General features: G+C 47.2%; 1 protein-coding gene and 5 non-coding genes across 7 annotated transcripts; 5 read left to right on the top strand and 1 right to left on the bottom strand.

Moving 5' to 3' along the window:
- Positions 1 to 1,414: 1,414 nt before the first annotated feature.
- Positions 1,415 to 8,899, top strand: PRSS16 (serine protease 16). Of its 2 annotated transcripts, none has more exons than XM_043908191.1 (13): positions 1,415 to 1,579; positions 2,286 to 2,493; positions 2,570 to 2,730; positions 3,584 to 3,683; positions 3,825 to 3,954; positions 5,518 to 5,641; positions 5,888 to 5,965; positions 6,050 to 6,097; positions 6,549 to 6,839; positions 7,658 to 7,799; positions 8,118 to 8,297; positions 8,377 to 8,522; positions 8,640 to 8,899. In XM_043908191.1, the coding sequence occupies exons 2-13, from the start codon at positions 2,424 to 2,426 to the stop codon at positions 8,706 to 8,708; spliced, it is 1,539 nt and encodes a 512-aa protein (XP_043764126.1). In that variant the 5' UTR covers positions 1,415 to 1,579; positions 2,286 to 2,423; the 3' UTR covers positions 8,709 to 8,899. The 2 variants fall into 2 exon arrangements, with proteins under 2 accessions (XP_043764126.1, XP_043764125.1); XM_043908190.1 differs by having other exon boundaries at positions 2,230 to 2,493.
- A 1,792-nt stretch (positions 8,900 to 10,691) lies between these two features.
- Positions 10,692 to 10,765, top strand: TRNAI-AAU. Its single transcript has one exon. It is a non-coding gene; the product is annotated as a tRNA-Ile (tRNA).
- Positions 10,766 to 13,854: 3,089 nt separating this feature from the next.
- TRNAT-AGU lies at positions 13,855 to 13,928 on the top strand. Its single transcript has one exon. It is a non-coding gene; the product is annotated as a tRNA-Thr (tRNA).
- Positions 13,929 to 16,177: 2,249 nt separating this feature from the next.
- On the top strand, positions 16,178 to 16,250 carry TRNAV-UAC. Its single transcript has one exon. It is a non-coding gene; the product is annotated as a tRNA-Val (tRNA).
- Positions 16,251 to 22,628: 6,378 nt separating this feature from the next.
- On the top strand, positions 22,629 to 22,701 carry TRNAR-ACG. Its single transcript has one exon. It is a non-coding gene; the product is annotated as a tRNA-Arg (tRNA).
- Positions 22,702 to 23,369: 668 nt separating this feature from the next.
- TRNAI-AAU lies at positions 23,370 to 23,443 on the bottom strand. The gene has a single exon. It is a non-coding gene; the product is annotated as a tRNA-Ile (tRNA).
- Positions 23,444 to 24,488: the final 1,045 nt, after the last annotated feature.

Genomic DNA, 24,488 nt, shown 5'->3' with positions numbered 1-24,488 from the left:
CGTAGAATTTGGATTTCAAGCAGTGAGTGGTGAAAATGCCCCTTTGCCAAATCTGAAATGCTGAAATTTCATTTTTTGCTGGGACTGTGTTTGCTGGGGGCAGGGGCGGAGGGGAAGGAAAGGTAGTGTCACTGCTGAAGAACAAATGAAGTCAACATTCATTCCAAATTTGATGTCTGTGAGGTTATCTCCAATTTGTTAGGTGACTGCAGCAAAATTATTCTGCATTTATTCTTCCAAACACATTTTACAAGACAAGTATTGCCCTGATATCTAACAAGGAAAAGGATGTCACCTCACATACTGAGGAATGGTATGCTGACTTATACATGAATTTGCGTGAACTTTATGTTAACTAGAACAGCCTGTCTTGTGGCTGATCAAAAATATCTGGTATACTTTGCTTTAATCACTAAAGAAAAGAGTGCATTGTCCAGAAGTAAAATATGTCTGCTTTGAAAATAGAGGTAAAGCTAAGCGACGTCTGTGATAGTCCAAGTCAGAGATGCTGGTGGCTAGAAGAAGATGATAGCACTGGAGGTGGAGAGAAGTAGTTGGATTGTAGATAAATTTTTAGAGTAGAACCCCATCAACATTGGTTGGTGGATTTTTCATTCACAAACATTTATTGATTGCCCACTGTGTACACTCTTGTAAGAACCGGGCATTGAGCAATGGACAAAGGAGATGAAAAATCCTTGGCCCTGTGGAGCTTACTATTCTCATCTGGCAAACAGATGATGAACTATATAAATAAAATATTTATACTTCTGATACATTGCTATGAAGAAGAGTAAAGAATAGAGGAGATTTAGTGGTTTAACCTTTTTTTTCCCCCGTTTGGACCATTTTATTAATACCTTCTTAACATTTTAAGATATTCCGACTCAGAACACAGGATAACTTTCCATTTACTTAAATCTTCTTTAATTTCAATGTTCTGTTGTTTTGAGGGCACATGTCCTAAACGTCCTTGGTTAATTTATTCTTGAGGTTTTTTTTTTTTTTTTTTTCTTTTCCATTCTCATGTACATGGAAGTGTTTTCTTCATTTCAGTTTTGGATTAGGGCAGTGCTTTGAGCCAAAGACCTGAGTAGGAAAAGGCAGAGAATGGCGGTTGACACCATGTAGAAACAGTCTTTAAAAGGTGACAAAACCTCCTCAGGGTCACTGAACTAGAAAGTGGCAGGTCCAGGATGCTTCCCCAGGGCCTTCTACTGACTTCGGAGCGCAAAGCTGTCCTGCCTCCCTGCTCCAGCCTCTGTGGATGTAGATGCTTCAACCAAGCGCCTCCCACTTCTTTGTTTTTCTGTCTCTCATTGGCCAAGATATTCGGAGGAGGATTTTTAAACCTGCCTGCTCGTTATTGCCAAAGACGGCTGTTTCATCCTCACCTCTATTTTCTTATGGGGACCCTACTGTTGCCCTGGGCTCCCTGCCCGATTCCTGATCCTGTTTGCCAGAAAACTACTACAAGCAAACTTTGTAGACACGCAGCGTCCTCAGCTCCTACCCAGGCGCACTGGATCAGAATCTCTGGAGTAGGGCCAGGAATCTGCATGTGTAACAGGCTTCCTAGGTAACTGTGATGTTCCTTGGGGCTGGCAAGCTCAGGTTTGACAATTTTTTAAAGAGATGACCATGGAAGATCCTTTCTGGACTCTGAATAGCGATCTGAGTGAGGTGAGGGAGGAAGCCATGAAGATTTATGGAGAAATAGGAATCCAGAGAGTGAGAGGAGCAGGGGCAAGCATTCTGAGGCAGGAGTAATATTCTGCTGCTCTAGAAATATTCAAAGTGCTATAAGGGATCTAAGGAAAGTGGTGAGATTGTGGGTCAGAGGGTGGGGGTGAGACTGATGGGGAGCAGGAAAAAAAAGGGGAGACTGGAAAATAGACATACCAAGACTGAAAGAGAGAGAGAGAGGAAAGAGAGAGACTGAAGTAGAGAGAAGATGGAAAGAGAATCGAGGAACAAAGAGAACAGTTTGAGTATTGGGGCAAATGAGGGGGACTGAAAGTATGCTGGAGGGCAGAGAGAGGGAGCGGGAAAGACGGGCTCCTGAGGTAACAAGAGATGGCCCCTGAAGGAGAGGGGAGAGTGAGGCACAGGCATGGAGACTGAGGGAGGGCCAGAGGGAAGGGAGATCAAGGGATAAGAGAGGAGAAAATCAAGAGCAGAGAGAGAATTGGATATCCAGGGGCCACAGCCGCAGGTCTCTATATACAGACTCTGGCGTCGCTGCCTTGCTTGAATGGTTCCAGCAGAAGCTTGACCTGTTCCAGGACAAGAGTCTGTAAACATACCTGAGCTCCTGATCAAAGACTATAAATTGAAAGGCCAGCCCTGGGGACAATAGAGGAAGTCTTGAGTGAGTGGAAGGAACACAGCCGCTAGAACCCTCCCGCAAAGGACTAGACAGCATGGCCATCAGGCCGGTGCCATGGCTGGGCCCTCTGCTCCTGGTTTCCCTCTGGGCATCCTCAGCTCCAGGTAGGAGGATCCTGAAAGTCAGGCAGGGCCTCCCCAAGGGGGCCTGGCCCGACTCTTTCCTCTCCACATCCCACAGCTTCCCTCCTTCGGCGCCTTGGTGAGCACATCCTGAGGTTTCAGGAGAGCTCAGCCCTGGGCCTGGGGCTGGGCCCAGATTCTGTGACCCTCCCAAAGGAGGGGTGGTTGGAGCAGCCACTGGACCCTTTCAATGCCTCTGACAGACGCTCCTTCCTGCAGGTAAGGCCAGGAGAGCGGAGATCCGCTGCCCACCCTAGTCCCTTCTCAGTCCCTACTGAGCCCACCCTACTCCGCCCTTCAGTCTCTGCTTTCTATTCCTATCTCTACACCTCTGTCACCTCATTGCTCTCCCCATCACCCTTACCTGATATCTGCTGTCAGTATCCCTATGGCCCTTTAGTCTAGCTCCTCTGTTTCTTAGATTTGCCTTCTATCCCGTAGTCTACCCTTCCTTTCTTTAGCCTCCCACTTTTTTTGTTCCTCGGGTCCTATCCTTCAGTCTTTCCTTTTCCCTGTCATTCACTCTCATTCCCTCATTGCCCCTCAACTACCACCCCCCTTCTCCCTGTCCTTCAGATTAATCACCAAACCCACCACCAAGTCTCAGTATGGAGCAAAAATCTGGACCAGCTTTGGAACCAGAACTGGCTCACAATAGGCACTTGAAGATATATATTGAATGAACAGATTTACCACTTTTATATCTACTCTTTTACACTTGCTCTCCCCACAGTCTCCAAAGGTCATCTCACATAGACCTTATTCCTAAATCCACCTGCATTCATTAATTATTCTACAATAGTTATCTCAATATAGAGCAAGTGCCTACCACTTGCTAGCCACTATTCTTGACCCTGGAGTTATCAGAGTGAAAGAGCTGACAAAAATATCTGCCCTTGTAGATATTACATTCTAGATGAGGAGACAAACAGGAGAGAAATGAACATGTAAATAAACAAGTCAATGTCAGATTAAAAAGATCCATTAGGAAAAGAGACCAGAATGAACAGGGAATAAAGAGTAGGTCAGAACTCTCACAATTCCATTTCTTCTTCCCCATCCCACCTCTTAGCGGTACTGGGTAAATGACCAACATTGGACCAGCCAGAACGGACCTGTATTCCTGCATCTGGGGGGTGAAGGCAGCCTTGGACCTGGCTCAGTGATGAGAGGTAAGAAGCAAGGGTGAGGAAAGACAGGGGGAAGTTGGTGGAGGCAAGGAAGGGGAGTTGCATACTGTGAAGTGCTGTGAAGCCTGAGGTTTGCAAGAGTTGAAACCCGACTCACACACATCCCCTTTGGACTCTTCACAGGGCACCCTGCAAATCTGGCCCCAATCTGGGGGGCCCTGGTGATAAGTCTGGAACATCGATTTTATGGCCTGAGTATACCTGCTGAGGGGCTGGACATGGCCCAGCTCCGCTTCTTGTCCAGCCGCCATGCGTGAGTGGGGGTAGGGAATGTTTGGGGTCATGGGAATGAGGATGTCTGTATTTTGACTTCTCTGCATCTTTGTCTCTTCTTCCACTGCCCAAAGTTGACCTCTGAGTCCCTGGTCTCATGTTTTCTTCTCTGTCTTTCAGTGTTTTACTCTTTCTTTTTCTGTCTCTGCATCTCTCTCCTTCCCTATCCTTTATTTCCCCACCTCTTCCACTGTATTCTTAGCTTTTGCTATCACCCTATGACCAGCTGGTCCAGACTACCAGAATCCCTTACATGGATGACACAGCTTCCTCACTGGTCTCCTTGTTTCTGTCCTTGATCCCATCAGTCTATTCTCCAGATGAAGCCAGAGTGATCATTAGACGATAAACCAGATCACCTCTCTCCTGGCTCAAATCCCTCACATGTCTCTCATCGCACTCAGAGCAAAGACAAAACCTTTACAACATCTCCTCCACCAGCCCCTGGAGCTGCTTTGGAAGCTCCTATGCTGGCTTCAGAGGATCCCCAGTTAGCTCTCTGGCCTCTCTCTCTCCCTCTTACTGGGCTCCAGGTACACTGAAGTTCTTGCTGTTCTCCAGACTTGCAGGCACATCGCTTCCTTGAGCCTTTGAACTCTGCTTTCTTCAAAGAGTGGGCTTCCCCCAGGTATTTGTCTAGCTCCCTCTCTCACTTCCTTCAGTGCACCCTATTCCTATTACCAAATCCCTTCTCTTTCTTCCCCCCTTCACCTACTTTATTGTTTCCCCCAGGACTTATCTCTCTTTTCTCTGCTTGCTATCTCTGTGTCTGTCTGTAATCAGTCTGACTTTCTCTGCCTCACTTTTGTCTCCATCTTTGTGTGTCTCCATCTGTATCACACTGCCTGTATATTCTTCTCTGTCTCTTAATCTTTTCACAAGCTAAACTAGTTTCCAACTGCAGTAGGATGACACTAACCGCAAACTGTTTCAGAAAGGTTAGGGAGGGGAGAAAGCGTTTGGGATTAAAAAAAAAAAAAAAAGATGTTAGGGTATTCCCTGGTGATTAGGTGATTAGGGCTTCACGATTCCACTGAAGGGTCATGGGTTTGATCACTGCTAATCCGGGAACTAAAATCCCAGAAGTCTTGTGGTACTGCCAAAGGGAAAGAAAAAAAAAAAGAAAGGATGTTAGATATATTCCAATATCTCTGTCTCTTTTTCTAATCGTGTCTCCCTCTCCACCAATACCTCCTAACCTATCCAGCCTAGGCCCCCTCCTCTTCCTGAGTAGCTCTCTTTGACAGTCTCCAATCCCTCCTATAATTTAGATTTTCACCTAAACTGTCTTGAAGGTTTTTCTTCTCCCACCTAGTCTGGAAGAGAAGAGTGGAAGCTTTCCAAATGAGTCTCCTCTGATCTAGGCACTTGTGCAGAAATGAGTGTGTAGGTATGAGGAATCCTCAGAAATACCTCATGAGAAAAAACCCTAGCTTCTGGCCAGCCTCTCTCCATTCTTGTCTCTGGATCCCCGCCTGTAAATCGGGGAATCTTCAGGGATTCCTAACCATGGGAACCGACTCAGCCTCTCCTCTCACCCTAGGCTGGCGGATGTGGCCTCTGCCCGCCTCACACTCTCCCGCCTCTTCAACGTCTCCTCCACCAGCCCCTGGATCTGCTTCGGAGGCTCCTATGCTGGCTCCCTGGCTGCCTGGGCCCGGCTGAAGGTCCTGGGACCCCTCTGGGTGGACTGGGGGAAAGGAATTCGGACTGCGAGGTCCCTAACTCAGATAATAGGAAAACCTCCTTCCACACCCTCCTCCCCCCATCCCCCCATCCCAATCTGCCTTCACAAGAGTTCGGTGTGTAGAAGGTAGGGTCTTGCCTGAGATCACACAACGAGTGACACAGGGGCGGGCAGATATGGGGTCCCAGTCCTTCAGCCCTCACGCTGATAACTTGTTCTCCCTCAGTTTCCCCATCTTTTTTTTGCCTCCATCGCCTCTTCCGCTCCGGTGCGGGCCATACTGGATTTCTCCAAGTATAATGACGTAAGGATGGCGGGCGGTGGGCCTGGGGGGAGGAGGGTCTCGGTGGTGCGGGTCACCTGATATTCTCCCGCGGCCGGACTTTAGGTGGTGTCTAGAAGCCTAATGAACACTGCGATTGGCGGATCCCTGGAGGTATGAGTTGGGGCCCAGTCGAAGGGGGATAGGGGAAGGGAAAAGGCCTTTAGGATGGGGGCCTGAGAAAACGGCTGAAGTTTGCAAGGTGTTGGGGTCTCAGAGACTTGGGAGCCCCGAGAGGTGGGTGAATTTGGGAAGAACGCGAGAGCTGAAGATGGGTCTGAGTACCAAGAAGGGAGGACCCAACAGGGGCGGGCTGATACGGGGGCGGGGCCTGAGGACGGACGACCCTATCAGGAGGCTGTATTAGTGTGGGCGGGGCCTGGGGTGGGACGGCCCGGAGGAGGAGCCGGAAGAGGGCGAGGCCTCGAAAAGCGACTTTCAACTGCCCCCTGGATGAATTTGAATGCGGAAAAGTGGGGAGCCCAGGGAGGATGAGGGTCAAGGAAAGGGAAAGGCCGAACTCCGGACCCAAGTCTTCACCAACGCTGCCTCTCGCTATCCGCAGTGCAGGGCGGCGGCGTCCGCAGCCTTTGCGGAGGTGGAGCGGCGGCTGCGCGCGAGCGGGGCGGCTCGGGCAGCGCTGCGCGCGGACCTGGGAGTGTGCGGGTCCCTGGAGCGCGCTGAGGACCAGGCAGAGCTTTTGGGGGCGCTGCAGGCACTCGTGGGAGGTGCGGTGCAGTACGATGGGCAAGCTGGAGCGCCGCTGAGTGTGCGACCGCTCTGCAGACTCCTCGTTGGGGATCGGGGCAACTGCAGCGGCTCTGCACCCTACCGCGGGCTTCGTCGGGCAGTGCAGGTGAGAACCCCGAGCACCGCCAAGAGTGAGCAGAGCGAGGATTCCTGTTCCACCTCCGCTGTGTGAACTTGGGCAAGCGTAAACCCTTCTGCACCTTAGTTTCCTCATCTGTAAAATGGGTATTACATCTCAAAAGGACCTCGGAGGTGAAATGAGGTAGTAGAGTATGCCCTAGGGAACAGGGAGCCTGGAGCACAGTAGGCAAATGTTAGCGACTGTGCTTACTATTTTGCCTACGTTGTTCTGTCCTCTTTCTGGGGCCTTCAAGAGCGTCTGGCACACAGCAGACTCTCAAATAGTATTTGTAGAATGAAGGAAAAACATTCGTCCAGGGGACACAGTTGTCCTCGGGACACAGTTCTCCTAGAGACCGGGGCTCCTAGCCTCGGACTCCCTCCGACTCCCAACCTCTACAATCCCGCTGTCATTTTTCCATCGATGTCTGCACCAAATGCTGTGCGGTGTGCTTCACATATATTATCTCACTGAATTCTTAAAATAGTTCTAGGAAGTAAACACTACTATTGTCCCCACACACAACTGAGGAAACTGAGATCTCACTTGCCCAAGATCAACTTTACAGGTGAGAAGTTCCTAGTCATCTAGCAGCTTAATTTCTAACCCACAGGGACCTAGGTCCCCAGCAACTCTGACCAGTGACCCCAGGACAACTCAGAAACTCACTCTTCTGACTTCTGACCTTTGACCTGTAGGACTGATGGCTCCAGGCCCTGCCCTGGCTTGATGGTGAGGTGGGGGGGGAAGGGTTGATGGAAAGGAATGTATGTCTGCATATATGTATGTGTATTGTCCTTTAGGTTGTCACACAGAGCCTGGGTCAGAAGTGTTTAAGCATTTCTCGAGCAGAGACAGTGGCACAGCTGCGGGTCACAGAGCTCCAAGTGTCCAGTGTGGGTGACCGGCAGTGGTTGTACCAAACTTGTACTGAGTTCGGCTACTGTGAGTGACTGGCCCAACTCTCATCTCCAAAACATACAGTCTCTGCTGTGCCCAGACAAGCCATCTTAAGCTGGTCCAGGCTCATTATGCTCCCTCTGAGACACCCCCAACCTCACTCCAGACATTATTCCATCACAGCCCTGATCATTCTGGGCCATCAGTGTCTTGGGCTAAATGCCTCTCTGACAGGACCATGAACTCACAGAAGGGAGGGTCTGGAAATGTCTCAGTTGTCACTGGGGAGGGCTCTGTACATGATTATTATAGAGGTAGGGGGCTGGCTATATACTCCACATTGATGAATCCCTCTCTCCACAGATGTCACCTGTGAGGTCCCTGGGTGCCCTTTCTCCCAACTCCCAGCTCTGCCTTCCCAGCTTGAGCTTTGTGAACAGGTGTTTGGGCTTTCAACCTCATCTGTAGCCCAGGCTGTGACCCAGACGAACTCCTATTATGGTGGCCAGACCCCAGGGGCCACCCAAGTGCTGTTTGTTAATGGTGAGTATGCCGTCAGAACTTGACTCCTTAGTGTCTATCTGGCTGTGGCTCAACACAACATCCTCTCCTTTCTTTCCAGGGGATGCAGACCCCTGGCATGTGCTGAGTGTAACACAGCCTTTGGGACCCTCTGAGCCAGTCGTTCTCATACCGAGTGCCTCTCATTGCTTGGACATGGCACCTGAGAGACCCTCAGACTCACCTAGCCTCCGCCTTGCACGACAGGTAAGACAGAAAAAGCTCGGAGTGATTTGCAATATCATTTGCATGCTAATTTGCATGTTCCTGCTCTCTACTAGTGCTGGAGTCTGAACTTTCCAAATTCTCCCCACCTCTCTACAGAAAATCTCCCAGCAGCTGCAGACCTGGCTTGGGCTGGCAAAGAAGAGCCAGGATAGGGGTGCTGTCTGAACCCTACACCCTCACCAACTCCAGTAGGGCCACTTCAGTCCAGGATGAGAAGCCAGCTTGTTCTGAAAGAGGAACTTCCCAGGAATTCACATTTAGCACCTGTCCTGCATAAAACCATCCTGTGTCTGCAAACATCCTACTCCAGATTAAAAGTGCTTTGTTACAAAGAGTTATATAAATAGTGATTACTCTCAATGTTCTGTCATTTTTGTTTGGTCACAGAGCCGTGTCTGACTCTTTGGGACCCTGTGGACTGTAGCCTGCCAGGCTCCTCTGTCCATGGAATTCTCCAGACAAAAATACTGGAGTGGAGAGCTGTTCCCTTCTCCACAACTCAATGTGAATATCATTATTTTAAATGTCAAATGTCAAATAAACATGGCTCTTCATGCTCATCTCCTACCCCTGCAAATCAGCTTCAGGCTCAAATTTTGTTCAACTACTGGGCTGGGTGCCTTGCTGCATGTCTGTCTCTGGACTTCAGGCCCTGACCTGTCTCTGCTTCTCACTGTTGTTCTCACTGGACCCTCCTCCCTCAGTCTCCTCCTGCCTAAACTGTCTCTGTCTCTATTGTCTCTCAATCTGCTCCTGTTTCTCTGAATATCTTCTTTTCTGTCTCTCCCTGTGTCTTAGTCTGGTTCTCTTTCTTTCTCTGAGTCTCTGTCTCTGCCCTTGTCTCTCATTCAGTATCTTTCCACTTTCCTCCCCTCTTGCTTGCTCTGTCCTTACTTACCTCAGTTGCTCTATTTCTGTCTCTCATTTTTGGTCTCTGCGTCCGTTTAGTCACTTTCTTTCTCACTCTCTCTCTGCCTCTATTTCTCTCCCTTCAGACTTTCCCTGTCCTTTGCTATCTTTTCAATCTTGCTCTCTCCCAGAGGCTCAGTTTGTGTCTCTTAGGCTCTTCCTCGTGGTCTCTACGGCTCTTCTTGTCACCTCATCCTTGCCTTTCTCTGTCTGTCTTTTAGTTTTCCCTCTTTTTCACTCACCAATCTTTCCCCATCGTCAAATGTCACTCTTGGGCAATTCAGCTTCCAATCCAAGGGATTTAGGGTTCTGATCAAGCCTTCCTGCTGAGGACACCTCCAAGTTCTGAGAGATTGGACCCAGTCTCGTGGGGGCCCACTTAGCCTGCCTTAGCACTGCCAACAGTACCATGGTCACCGGTTGGTTCAACCCACACCAGGACCAGGAGTTAGCAAGTCAAGTGGCCTGAGTGCCTCTGGGAAGCTGGGAAGTGGAGGGAAAGTGAAGACGAGTGGGGTGAGGGGAGGGATGGGCAGGAGTGTGGAAACAGAGGCATAAAGCCCGTTCTGTGAGGGGTCACTCCCTGCCTTTCTTGACTCCAAACCCTGGGAAATAACACTGTTATCTCTTCTGTGAGGTCAGTCCTAGCCCATATCACAGGTGCCAGCCTGTAACATACGCTGCTATTGCACCAGAGCCACACATGTTGAGGTCTAGCCTCAGTGTCTCCCATCATTATTTAACGTGTGCACCGTGGTCTGACAGTCATGGCTGCTCGATTCCTGTCGAGAGATGAAAGAATGAGGTCTACCCTCCAATCTTCACTTACTCTTGAGTTTCCTCCTACTTTGCTGGATACACCTTCTCTTATTTGCAAACCTCTCCATTTATTATTTAATGGCTTTGGGTTTGGTCCTGGGCTACCTCGTCTCCTCAAGTATTCTCAGAGCCTCCCTATCAATGTGGCCGTGGTGCCAGGCCTAGCTCTCAGGCAGGTGTTCCAGAATATCGATTACCTCAGTCCTCAGGAAATAGAGCTCATTCACGCCAAATACTAAGAATTCCTCTTTGTTTGCCCCTAATTCCACGACGGGGGAGAGGAAGAATGCGATTTCTTATCTCTTTGAATATTAGCTTGTGGTCGTTTGGGTTCATTGTGTTCCTTTTCCAGCTACCGGAGAGGCCGTATTGATTCGTTTCCTTTTAATAGCATACAAACGAGAATGTACCCTTGTGTCTGGCCGGTTAGCTCAGCTGGTTAGAGCGTGGTGCTAATAACGCCAAGGTCGCGGGTTCGATCCCCGTACGGGCCAGTTTTTGTGGCGGCTGTTGTTTTCTGCACTTCCACACAGAACGTGCCGCTTCATCCCTTTTAGGTTCACCACTATTTCCCAATTCATAAAACTCTCGCTGAAAACTTTTAACTGGAATCCTACCTCTTTCGTCATGTTTGACTCGCACTTGCAGGACGAAAGGAGAGCAGTCGGTGACCCACAAGACATACAGCGTCGCTTTGGCACATTTTGATCCACAGGGTAACTGATTCCAGCAAAGAAACCGACCTTACTGGATTATTTTCCTCCAAAAATAGACGATGAAACCATCTACACTTTCTGCATTTCCACACTTGGGTCTTAACTAGATCAGCAAAAGATGAAACAAGATTTTTCAAATGCTATGTGAAAAAACTCTACCGATACAAACACAACAGGAAAGAAACAGTTTTGTCAGCTGTCTCTTTATGAGATGGAAAGAGCCATCAATGGCCAAACCGGAGACACTTTGAACAACAAAGACTATATAGTTTGAAATAATGACCCAAACTAAGTATAAAATATGTATTCATGAGTCCATGCTGTTATAAATTAGTGATTAAATAAGTAAATCAATGAATACAGGAAAAGGGATGTATCTTTCTTACTGATGCATTCCAACTAAGGTAAGACACTATTCCCCACCCACCCACCAGGAGATGGAGCTTTAACCTCTCCCTTCTGGAATATGGGCCATCCTGACTGGCTAGCTTCTAAATATCCAGGAAGACGTAGGGAAACATAGGAAGAAACTTCACAAGGGAGAAAAACGCACACACTACCTTAAAAATGACCAAGGTTGGCATCACTGATGGTAAGCTATCCTCCTATCAAGTAACATCTGATAGGAAGTGATGGGACAAGTACTTCATCTCTGTGGTCTCATCCAGAAACCTGTAGCCCCAGGCCTTCACGTGAAAACTATCAGACAAACCTACACCGGAAGATAGTCATAAAAATACCGGATAAAAATAATTCATCCACACCAAGAAACAATCACAGGCCAGAGGAGGCTGAATGCAATGTGGGATCCTGTGGGTCGGGGGGAAGACATTAGTGTAAGAACAGAGGTGACACACACAAATACATGAGTTTTGTTATTATTAAAGTATCAATGTTGGTTTCTTGGCTTTAATAAAGGTACCGTGGTAACCTGAGAAGCAAATGAAAGGAAACTTTGAAATGGGTATAAAGAAACTCTATTGTTTTTGCAACTTTTCTAAATAGACTCCAAAATGAAAATTTATGTTTCAAAATTCGCATAGGAAACGTGTCCGTTTCCCATCACTTAAATCAGAGCTGAGGCAAATGCCCGGTGGGCAGTAGGTCCATGACAGGCAGTTCTTAAAAGCTGAAGGAATGTGATTGATGTCTTCTTTGGTGAAGGACATGCAGAGATATTTACATGGTGATCTGTGCAAGATGGTACATGCTGCAGATTGTTCTCCCAGAGTCCCATTCCCACACTGAAATGCAAATCAGACCAATGACATTCGTCTTCAGCCTGTAAAAGACATCTGAAATGGAGCTATATGGTGTATGTTGAACTTGAAGTTTGGTGAGCTTCTCTCACAAAGTTTCAAATAACACCTGAAATGTTTTCTTTCCTAGCTTGGCCCTAAAATATTTCCATTTGTGTCAATAAACATCTTAACCACTGCTCTTTGTGACACCTTGCCCATTATAAAGGGCAAGACCTTCTTGCCCTGTGTTCCCATGACAGAATCCAAGATTTTCAGAACAATGACCAGTTCACTGTTCCTTTGTGGGGTCCTCACAGAGATCGTACTTTGCCCAGGCTATATTACTCACCCCTTCTCTTTCGAACTCGGAGATGAAAGGTTACTTTAAGGTTGGGTGGGTTTGTTTTCTTGTGTGTGTGTTTTTTATTCTTATTTGTGTGTGTGCTCTCAAGTGCTTAACAGCAGGTGGTTCCTAACTTAACTTAGTTTTCCCATTAATTCACGAAATCCTTGATAAAGTACGATAGGAGAGGTAAATCACATTGGACAGAAAAATTTAAATCCTATAGCAGTATGTGATTGCAATAAAGGAGTTCTTCAAATAGAAATAAATGGAAAAGGTGACCTACCTTTACAGAAGTACTCGAGAAGCTACAGTTGTTGGGAAAAATCACAAAAGTCTCTTATTGCAAGAGATACGGGCAGCTTCCTGACACTATTCATTAGCACCTGTGGAAGCAATATTGTCTATGCGGCCTAGATATAGAATGCTTGTAGCAGTCTTATGGATTGAGGCTAGAAATCATCTACACTACCTGCCAGCACTCGTCACAGAATTTGAGTAACTAAAAATAATAAATAGAGGTTTTACATTTTCTCAAAGTCACAAGTATAATGACACATTTGGAACAAAGAATCAATGGAGTCTGACATCAGAGTTTGAGCTCTAAAGCATCATTGCATACTGCCTCATGCTCAGAGGAGAGGACTATTCTCTGATATGTATGCATTAAGTGTCTATTTTAGGAACTCAGACAAGTCAAGAACTTTATGACATTTTTAATGTCAGACATGTCTACCAAAGTTTTCATTATCTGTATTTCTGTGTCAATCATTCTTGCATGTTTACATTTGCTGAATTCTTACCTTCCTTTTCCCTTTTGCATGCCTTTACTGTCCACATTGCTCTAAAATAAATATGAACAGGCACACGCCTCTCTTGTAACATACTGCTGTTTGACAGTGAGCGTAGCAAAAGATGTGGTGAAGCCCTTTCGAGCACTCCATTTCATGTTATGTTTCAAGACTGATGAGCACTATCGTCTTCCTTTTATAGATTCGAAAGGGAGAAGTATTAGTATCTCCCATAGGAAGGTGCAAAAGTCAAACAATTTGGCTATAGATTTCAAGGGTTCAGAGGTTCAGAAGGTTTTTCTTGTCTTGGCTCAGCATGTAAACATCTGTGCAGTTTCAGACAAGAGAAGGTAAAAGAGTTGATAGAAATCTTGAGAAATAGGAAATAGTCCTCAGATTGTCGTGTTGATCTCAAGTTCTCGAGAAATGCATTGGTGAGCCAGGAAAGTGAGAACTTCAAATAATATTAGGAACCAATAGTCTACTGTAGCTGGCTCCGTGGCTTAGTTGGTGAAAGCGCCTGTCTAGTAAACAGGAGATCCTGGGTTCAAATCCCAGCGGGGCCTCAGGCAACACTGTTTTAAATACAGCAAAACAAGTTAAACACTGGAATTTGTTTACCTCCCATCAAGCCCCTGAGTACTTCGGAGTACTACCTATGCTCTCCTGGTAGCCGTAAAAAGGTGGTTCTCACACATCTTGAGATGAGAATTAGAAATGCCTCTTGGTCTTTCCTTTGCATTTTAAATCAGGTCTCAGAAGTTGCCAGCTTGGTTTTGTGGGATCTCTTCAATTATGTTTGCCTCCGAGAACTTTTACCACAATGGAGACGTTTGTTTTTCTTCATGGAATCATTGAATTGTCCTGTCCCACTTTAGAGCCACCCCCTCCCCCGCCAACTCCCACCACCCATATTTGGCGCCGACTTTACTAGTGCCTTACAGTCGCGCTTCTCAAAATTTTGTGAGCATATGAATGACCTGGTGTGATCCATTATAATGAGGGTTTTAAATGACTGCATCTGCAACAGGGGCCTGAAAGTCAGCATTTCTACAACCTCAGACTCTACACTACTGTTCCATGGACGATACTTCATGAAGCAAGGCTAGGGACTTAACTGGTCTAATTCAGTGAGTGTGTTTTCAAGTTCTGCACTTTCATATGTTGCAGCTGTCTTCCTGAATCACTGGTGAATCCAGCATTGTTTTTACTCACTTGTCCTTAGTGAATGAAATGAAATCAAAAGATATAAAAGAAGAGGAAGGACGTTCTGATAAAAATTACGGTAGTGTAAATCAAGTTGTGTTATAACTGTTCCCTCTTTTCGATGTGAAATGGACTCTGGACGATACTGGAAATTTTGGAAGGAGAAGATCTAAGGCTATATCTGTAAGAGGATATAAAATAGTCAATGACAAACTACACAAAATAATATTCTTTTTTAATTTTTTTAAGGTGTGGGCAAACTGACTTTTTAACGCATTCTTTGTTTATGAACTTCAGCTGTTTAAAAAGTACATTTTGATCTGAAAAGCCTTTGTGCATTCACTGGTCCCGTAACTCAAAGGGCCCTTTGCCACCCGCTGCTTGTATAATTTTTCAGGACATCTGGTAGGGTCAGGATTGGGTACATTGTGGGGCTACTCCTTACTGGCTTTAAAATAAACTTCTAATCAAATTACGGGAAACTAAATCCCAAACTTGCTGATTGGGAAATATTGTCTCTCTAGTCCGTTTCCTGCAACGCTGTGATCAATCCTAGTTTCAGTTTTGCTGAGAACAGGAGCTTTCAACGCTGCTATTTGTGAAAGATGCCAATGCAGAGCTGACGCGGAGAAACCAGGAATTTCTCACATGGAATTTAATGAAAGACTACAGTTTCTCTGCTGAGCACCTTCCTGGTCCTCCAGGGAAGTGCTGGGAAGAGGGAAAATACAATGAGGAAGGTCAGGTGAAATGAAGAGAAAAACAAAGGCGAGGCAAGGTAGGCATGTGTTGAACAGATTCAGATCGCTCAAAGCACAGTCGTTCCAGGGCAGTGTGAGTGACGCTGGGTAATAAGTTGACTGATGACGCCCACCTTGACTTATTCGGGCGCAAAGTCCAGTCCCTTGAATTCCCAAACACTACTCCTTTTGGCACTCCTTTCTGAGAGTCAAGTGAGCACAGGCCATCGCATCCTCGCTCAGCAGTCTCCTCCAGATGAGCTAGGCCCTCTCGGAAGTTCGGTGGTCTTCAGGACCCTGTGCCAAAATTTGTTAGGGTTAGGAAGAGGAAGAGGAAGAGAGGTGGAAATCAAAGGCACAGGACAGCATCGGGTTGTTGCTCCCAATCAAATGCCCTTGGAACCCGAGGACACCCTGCCTGATGTTTGGGAAGGTGTTTGGACCCTGCTCCCTCCTAGCTCAGGCGGTAAAGAATCTGCCTGCAATGCGGGAGACCCGGCTTTGATCCCTGGGTCGGGAATATCCCCACTCCAGTGGGTTGTCTCCAGATGTCCAGCCTGGAGAATTCCATGGACAGAGGAGCCTGGCAGGCTACAGTCCGTGGGGTGGCAAGAGTCGGACACGACTTAGCGACTAAACCACCCCCACCACTGAGTTAGGTTTGGTTATGAGCCGTAGAGTTTCGATATTATTCTTTTAGCAAAAGGTTTTGAAACGATGGAAAGCAAAGGCACCGCGAGTGAAAACACTCTGCAAGAGAAAGATTCAAAATTGCTAGATTGGGGGCGTTGCGGGCTGGGACGTGGGGAGCAACAAAGGGACCGAGTATGCTGTTTTATGGGACTTGTAATGCCCCTCAGGGGCGTGGCGTTTCCGTGGTGCAGCGGTTAGCACGTTCGCCTTACACGCGAAAGGTCCCCGGTTCGAAACCGGGCGGAAACAGCCCACAGTCCTTCGGCTTTTGCTCTTTCATACATAAATGCAAAGATCACCTTAGGATTCTCTGCCCTGTCCAAGGTTCCCGATTCCAACGTATCCTCAGAGCACCCGTGCTCTCACCGACGGCCTTTTAAAATACTTACTCTATTTCAACATTTCTTGACGTTTCTCTCACTCCACCAGCTTTACAATGCGTCGATTGTAATGTTCTCTCCTAGTGCAGTTTTGAGGAAAAAGGGGTTCAGTTTTTGTGAGGTACGGGGGTAGCTTAGTGCTTATTATGTCCTGGACGCTTAGTGCTCCTTCTGGCCTGTCTAACAAAGAGTCGCTCATCTCAAATACTTGGAAGTATGTCGCTACCTTTTCTTCACCAAGCTTTATTGTTTTCCCTTTCACTGGTAGCCTATGGGCAAATGATTTGAAATGCAAGCAGCTGGACCGAAGCAACTGAGGTAGGCCTACAGCAGTACAAGTGAATCAATGAAAGAATGCAATCAGTCAAACAAGAAGCTAAAACCAACAGACCGAAAAATGGGGCAGGTTTCCAGATGTCTTCCATCTCTGGCAATTCCCCGCCCGCCCCCGTCCCCTTACCAGAAATATTTTCAAAAACCTTCGACATAAAATCTGTGTGTGCAGAAGGTGGAAAAGAATGGAGGAGGGGATGAAAGCAATGAATCAGAAGTCTCCTGTCCCCAGAAACTACACGGAGATCTTGTGTCGGGTGGAGACCGTTGCGTAATCTCACTGTCCTTTCCTTTTTCTCCCAATTCCCCGGGTCCGCCTGCGGATCCCCACCAGTACCCTCAGGGAAGTATTCCGTAGTCCGCCTGGATCCGAATCTCTGCTCAAAAGTTTCCACCACGCGGTCGAAGCCGACTCGCCGCTTTTCCGGGAGCCCAGGCAGCACGCGGTCGTCTGCAGCCGGACCCAACTACCCACCCACCGAGGCTTGCCTGGGAGGACCGGTCACATCCTGCCGCGGGTTGTCCTTCCGTCGCCCAGACCCGTCGCTTCCCCGGGTTCAAAGGACGGTTCCATTTAGGCACAGAACGGTCCCGGCTGAGATCGGAATGGAGTGGAAGTGCGTTTGTCTGCGTGTGTTTCGAGACAAGGCTGTGGGACAGACATACACGGAACGGGGCCTGGGGGCCCTCGCAGGCAGGGTATCTGGGCCAGCAGCGGCTCTTCTCGGACGGTTCGGGGACTCGGCATCGAGATCGACCGGAAGCGCGCGACGGGCAGGCGGAGAAGGTCCACCTCGCCGCGGGGAAACCAGAACTATTCGCGGAGGACCATCCATGGTCAGGACCATGAACAGCGCTCTCTGGATTGGCCCGCCTGTGTGAGGGATTTCTCAGAAGTGAGAAAGGATAGGGGGAAAGGTTTAAATGGTATATTTATTGACTCGGTGCCGCGTGTGTTTTAGGCACAGACTTTTTAAATTTAAAAACCACAGAAAATACCGCACACGGTATTTCCGTTGTGGCTGCTGTTCAGTCGCTAAGTCGTGTCCCACTCTTTGGGACCCCACGGATTGCAGCAGCACGCCAGGTTTCCCTGTCCTTCACCATCTGCCAGAGTTTGCTCAAATTCATGTCCGCTGTGTCGATGATGCCATCCAACCATCTCATCTTCTGTCGCCCCGTTCTCCTCCTGTCCTCAATCTTTCCCAGCATCAGGGTCTTTTCCGGTGAGTCGGCTCTTCACATCAGGTGGCCAAAACATTCGAGCTTCAGCTTCAGCATCAGTCCTTCCAATGAATATTCAAGGTTGATTTCCTTTAGGATTGACTGGTTTGATCTCCTTGCAGTCCAAGGGACCCGCAAGAGGCTTCTCCAGCACCACAGTTCCAAATTCAGCCCTCTTTATGGTCCAACTCTCTCATCCCTAAAAGACTGCTGGAAAAACCATAGCTTTCACCAGAGGGATCTTCGTTGGCAAAATGCTGTCTCTGCCTTTTAATGCGCTGTCTAGGTATCTCATAGCTTTTCTTCCAAGGAGCAAGCGTCTTTTAATTTTGTGTCTGCAGTCATCATCCACAGTGATTTTGGAGCCAGAGAAAATAAAATCTGTATTTCTACTTGATGGTTCTGAAAGAAATGGTCACATGTTGAGGTATGGGGAAGTCATTCTAGCTTACATATGTTCATGCCTAATGAATGGTAAAAAAAAAAAAAAAAAAAAGAAAAAGTCTGTTTTAAAGGTAAAGCTTAAATGCTTTTCTCCCTGAGAGGTGAACACTAGTAGTATTTCCCAGGTACCTGGGCCAGACTGATCTGATGTGTACTGGCTGATCTGCCCTTTTTTTTTTTTTTTAAAACTTCAAGGAATGTGCCATTTCACTTTTGATGTTTTTTGTTCTGATAAGGAATCAGTTCAGTTCACTTGCTCCGTCGAGTCCAACTCTTTGCCACCCCATGAACTGCAGCACGCCAGGCTTCCCTGTCCATCACCAACTCCTGGAGCTTGCCCAAAGTCATGTCCATCGAGTCGGTTATGCCATCCAACCACCTCATCTTCTGTCGTCCCCTTCGCCTCCTGCCTTCAGTTGTACCCAGCATCAGGTTCTTTTCCAATGAGTCAGTTTTTCACATCAGCTGGCCAAAATATTGGAGCTTCAGCTTCAGCATCAGTCCTTCCAATGAATGTTCAGGATTGATTTCCTTTAGGATAGACTGGTTGGAACTTCTTGGAGTCCAAGGGACTCTCTCTCAAGGGTCTTCTCCAACACCACAGTTCCAAAGCATCAATTCTTTGGTGCCCAGCTTTCTTTAGAGTCCACCTCTCACATCCATACATGACTACTGGAAAAACCATAGCTTTGACTAGGCGGAACTTTGTCAGCAAAGGAATGTCTCTGCTTTTAAATATGCTGTCTACACTGGTCATAGCTTTTCTTCCAAGGAGCAAGCATCTTTTTATTTCATGGCTGCAGTCAGCAACCCATCTGCAGTGATTTTGGAGACCCCCCCAAAACAGTGAGAGTGAGCCCCCTCTCACTGTTTCCATTGTTTCCCATCTACTTGCCATGAAGTGACGGGACCAGATGCCATGAACTTAGTTTTTTGAATGTTGAGGTTTAAGCCAACTTTTCACTCTCCTCTTCACTTTCATCAAGAGGCTCTTCAGTTCTTCTTCGCTTTCTGCCATAAGGGTGGTGTCATCTGCGTGTCTGAGGTTATTGATATTTCCCCCAGCAATCCTGATTCCAGCTTGTGCTTCATCCAGCCCAGCATTTCGCATGATGTACTCTGCGTAGACCTTAAATAAGCAAGGTGACAATACACGGCCTTGATATATTCTTTTCCTGATTGGGAACCACTCTGTTTTTCCATGTCCAGTTCTAAGTGTCCAGTTCTAACTTGACCTGCATACAGTTCCTCAGGAGGCAGGTCCAGTGGTCTGGTATTCCCATCTCTTGAAGAATTTTCCACAGTTTCTTGTGATCCACACAGTCCAAGGCTTTGGCGTAGTCAATAAAGCAAAAGTAGATGTTTTTCTGGAATTCTCTTGCTTTTTCGATGATCCAACAGATGTTGACAATTTGACCTCTGGTTCCTCTGCCTTTTCTAAATCCAGTTTGAACATCTGGAAGTTCATGGTTCACATCCTGTTGAAGCCTATCTTGGAGATTTTAGCATTACGTTGCTAGCGTGTGAGATGAGTGCAAGTGTGTGGTAGTCTGAATGTTCTTTGGCATTGCCTTTCTTTGGGACTGGAATGAAAACTGACATTTTCCAGTCCTGAGGCCTCTGCTGAGATTTCCACATGTGCTGGCCTACTGGGTGCAGCACTTTCACAGCATCATCTTTTAGGATTTGAAATAGCTCAGTTGGAATTCCATCACCTCCACTAGCTTTGTTCATAGTGATACTTCCTAAGCCCCACTTGACTTCCCATTCCAGGATGTCTGGTTCTAGGTGAGTGATCACACCATCGTGATTATCTGGCTCATGAAGATCTTTTTTTGTATAGTTCTTCTGTGCATTTTTGCCACCTCTTCTTAATATCTTCTGCTTCTGTTAGGTCCATACCATTTCTGTCCTGTATTGTGCCCATCTTTGCATGAAATGTTCCCTTGTTATCTCTGATTTTCTTGACTCGATCTCTAGTCTTTCCCATTCTAATGTTTTCTTCTATTTCTTTGCATTGATCACTGAGGAAGGCTTTCTTATCTCTCCTTGCTATTCTTTGGAGCTCTGCATTCAAGTCGGTATATCTTTCCTTTTCTCCTTTGCCTTTCAGTTCTCTTCTTTCCTCAGCTATTTGTAAGGCCTCCTCAGACAACCATTCTGCCTTTTTTGCATTTCCTTTTCTTGGGGATGGTCTCGATCACTGCCTCCCGTCCAATGTCACGAACCTCCGTTCTTGACATTGAACCTTGTCAAGAACCTCTAGTTCTTCAGGCACTCTGTTGATCAGATTCTAATCCCTTGAATCTATTTGTCACTTCCATTGTATAATCATAAGGGATATGATTTAGGTCATACGTGAATGGCCTAATGAGTTTCCTTACTTTCTTCAATTTAAGTCTGAATAGCGCAATAAGGGGTTCATGATCTGAGCCACAGTCAGCTCCCGATCTTGTGTTTGCCGACTGTATAGAGCTTCTCCATCTTTGGCTGCAAAGACTATACTCAACCTATATAAATATATATAATCAATCTATATAAGTAGACAAGGTATAAAACTGCTGAACGCCATGTTTCTCCGGAGCCGTTCTTCGGAATTAGCGAGAGACACTCACACAGGGCTATCGTCCTTAGTTTGGCTTGATTCACACTTTTTCTTCTGTTCCCGGTATAGACTGTTTGTTGATTATTTCCCTTGACACCAGAGTACAGACTGCAAAACGGGGGCTCGCCACTAAGGGAAGTGATACCTCCATGTCTGAACTCCCATTGCCTCTGCGCCAGTGCAGTTCAGCTCTTGGGGGTGGCAGATCCCTGAAATTCCAATTGAGGGAGTCGGGCGGGTTGGCCGGGCTGTCCACGGGGACCACCGCTGTTGCCCGCTGCGGGCTAAAGGGGGCTGCATGGTTTGAATGCCTGGGAGGTTTCTCCGCTATTTGGGGGAATTTTAGCTGACTTTTACTCAGATCAGATGAGACTAGATCTCAGATTCTGTGAACGTTGAGAGGACAAATGGATGAAAGGCAGAAAGCAGTGTTTCTGAAAGAGTCGCCTACCACCTGAGCATCTGAGACCTGTTTCATGACATGACCCTTAAGCTTATGCCCTGACATCCTCTCCATGGCCTCTCCTATGTCTCCAGCTTCCTTTCACACTTCACTGCCCCCCTCTCTGCCCACCACCCTGTCCTCTTATTTCCCAGAGATTTGTGAATATGCTATTTGTTCCACCTCTGTTCCTAGTTACTGTCTCCTCAACCTCGAAACTTGCCCTCCATCATCACTCCTTCAGATAAAACTTCCGCAAAGCTTTCTGCATAAATCTTCACATTTCTGTCAGTTTCTGTACACCTGTCTTTTACTGCAAAGGCCAGTTAGGCAAAAGATGGCAATGCTGGGGTGAGAAGGAGTTGCACTCTGGATTCCAAGTGTGTGCCATAAAGAGCATCACTGTGCCCTGTCTCTCTCAACACCCAAAGTCCTTCTCTCAAGGCACTTGTATATTTAGAGGTGTTCCTTATGCCCAACTTGAAAACGAAAAGCAGCATGTAACCACGGGATCTAGAGAGAGCATGTCTGTCTGTTTCAATTTTATGTGGTATTCAATCATTTCCTGAATCCCAGCAGTCTCTGCCTAATGTGATTTCTGCACCTTTGAGTATACCTTTCCTGCCTTCTTGCCTCTTTTTGCCTTTACCATTGACTTCTGCATGCTTTTTTATCCGATGCATGATTTATCATAGAATTTGGCCATGATTCTCCCTCTTAGGGAGTATTAATTACTCTTTTAACCCTAAGAGAAGAATGTGATTCTTATGGCCAAATGCACTTCCAAACCAAAAAGATGTACTTTATTGTCTAACACTTAGTTAAAGAGAATACTGGGCAGTCAGTAACCATCCGCAGACATATCATCAGGGCCCCAAAGAAGTGTAGAACAGATGAGGGCGGTAGGTGGAAGCGCGGCAGATTAACAGGGAGCAGAAATTAACCAGGAGCACTCACAGCAGAAAACTTGCTTTCAAGGAGTGACTTCTTTCTATCATGTATGGAATGTTCTAAGGGTTAGATTTGCTTGTAATCCAAAATGTAGACATGGAAAACAACGTTGTAGTACATACACTAACCCTAAATGAAGTGAATGGGTGCGAGTCGTCAGTTTCGGGGTTATTTCTATCTTCATAGCAGAACCAGCGACTTCAGAGGCCTTCGCTGAAAGAGACATGCTTAAGCCTTCCTGTCGCAGGGGGCCAGTGGCGCAATGGATAACGCGTCTGACTACGGATCAGAAGATTCTAGGTTCGACTCCTGGCTGGCTCGAAACCTTTTTGACAACTCATCTTCCTGCACTTGAACCACACCCAAACTCTTCAAGCTTTGGCGGCTCACAAGCGCTACGAAAAGCTCGCTCAACCTTGCTTCTTGTTACCCCGTGGGGCCATCCTGCCTCTTGTGGGAGTGCGAAGGACCCTTCAAAGGCTATCACTGGAACATCCACAATCAAGCATTTTCTGGTTTCCATCTCCCACAGCAAATGCGGAGAAAGGACCACATAGGGACACCTGTACTGAGTTGCACATCAAAGAGGCTTTAAGAAAAAAGAAAAGGAGGACGAGCAACAAGAAAGAGAAAGAAAGAAAGAAGGGAAAAGGCTCGGCAGGTTTCTTCACACCTTATTCCCACTGGGTTACCCTTCACCACCCTCCTCCCCCCTTCCGAATAGAAAGAAGAGTGGCTTTGACTGAGGAACTGTTAAATCCAAGAAAGTCCAGGGTGGTGCGCACCGGATATCGGAGCTGGCCCTGCACCCTGACTTCCAGAAGAGTGCTGGAAGGACAGTTCCAAAAGGGAGGAGTAATACGCTGCTGTTTTGGTGTTTTTTTTGTTGTTGTTGTTTGTTTGTTTGTTTGTTTGTTTCTTTAATAAGTTAGTACAAATCCAGGGTTCAAATGGGTAAGACCTTGAGTGGTAAGGAGCAAAAGTCCCCTTGGCCCGTACGGGGATCGAACCCGCGACCTTGGCGTTATTAGCACCACGCTCTAACCAGCTGAGCTAACCGGCCACGGAAACCTCTTCCTGCAAGTTAAGTCCTCTACTTGCCGTGGTTACATTTCTTTTTCGTGGTCCTCAGAGGGCTGTTCCACGCGGAACCCAACAAACACCTGCTGTGACCTCTGCATACAAAGCCAAACTCGGACAGCAGCCCTTTGGACCAAAGGGCGCCAAGCGAGGGAGCGGGAGACGAGCCTCACGTCCACTCCCTCTTGGTCTGTCAGTTAGCGGTGTTTGTTGTTGTTGTTGTTGTTTGTTTGTCTCTCTGTTTGTTTTAAGCGGAAAACCAAAGAATCTGGGACTGATCACCGACTCTTGACATTTCAGGATTCAGGATGGTTCCGGTTTGCCATTCTCTGCCCAGGTAGTCCATGGCTCGGAGATTCGTTAGCTCGGCTTGCCCCGGAGAAACAAACTGACTTTGGATGTTCCTGATGATATCTACCACAGCGGTGTTAGTGCCTTGAGGATGTTACCGACCACAGCAATTCTAGTCTGACTCTGGTTGATTTGTGCTCAACTGGCGCAGAATTGAGGTCAGAGGGGACAAGTAAGGACTGCCTGGCAGACCAGTGGGCATTTGCCCCTCTCCGCCCCTCGGTTTCTATCAGCCAAACACTGCCCGTCACAGAATGGGCAGCTGCTAGAGTTCGAGGGCACCGAATCTCGCTCACTTTTCACCCAGGATCATTGAATCAACTTCAATCATTGCAATCCTTTTCTGGCACTCGAGAGATGGTGGTCACAGAACTTCCTAAGGTCACACAAACCCGCACAAGACAAAATCGAGCAGATTCCCGACGTCTTCTGTACCCGGACGCTGCCTAAAACGTCTGCTCTGCCTCTGGCAAGGAATTCTTCGCTTAGAGGTAGTATTTGCTTAGTGTGACTCATTGACTGTAGCGTTGTTGGTCGTGATAGGAGGGCGCACTCAACGTCGATCATTTCCTGAAAGAGAAAACCGATTCGGTGTGGCCAGCTTGGGCTAGCCGGGAGTCTCCTTTGTGACCGACCCGGTGGACTGTAGCCTACCAGGCTCCTCCCTCCATGGGATT

The sequence above is a fragment of the Cervus elaphus genome, chromosome 7 (genome assembly GCF_910594005.1).
Source record: "Cervus elaphus chromosome 7, mCerEla1.1, whole genome shotgun sequence".
Classification (NCBI taxonomy): Eukaryota; Metazoa; Chordata; class Mammalia; order Artiodactyla; family Cervidae; genus Cervus; species Cervus elaphus.
Note: the sequence above shows the minus strand (reverse complement) of the source record. Positions and strands in the feature narration are given on the sequence as shown.

Coding starts and splice junctions, on each gene's coding strand:
- PRSS16 (XM_043908191.1), top strand. CDS start 2,424: ATGGCCATCAGGCCGGTGCCATGGCTGGGCCCTCTGCTCCTGGTTTCC. Junction 3,684..3,824: donor ACCTGGCTCAGTGATGAGAG/GTAAGAAGCAAG, acceptor GACTCTTCACAG/GGCACCCTGCAAATCTGGCC. Junction 5,966..6,049: donor ATTTCTCCAAGTATAATGAC/GTAAGGATGGCG, acceptor GCCGGACTTTAG/GTGGTGTCTAGAAGCCTAAT.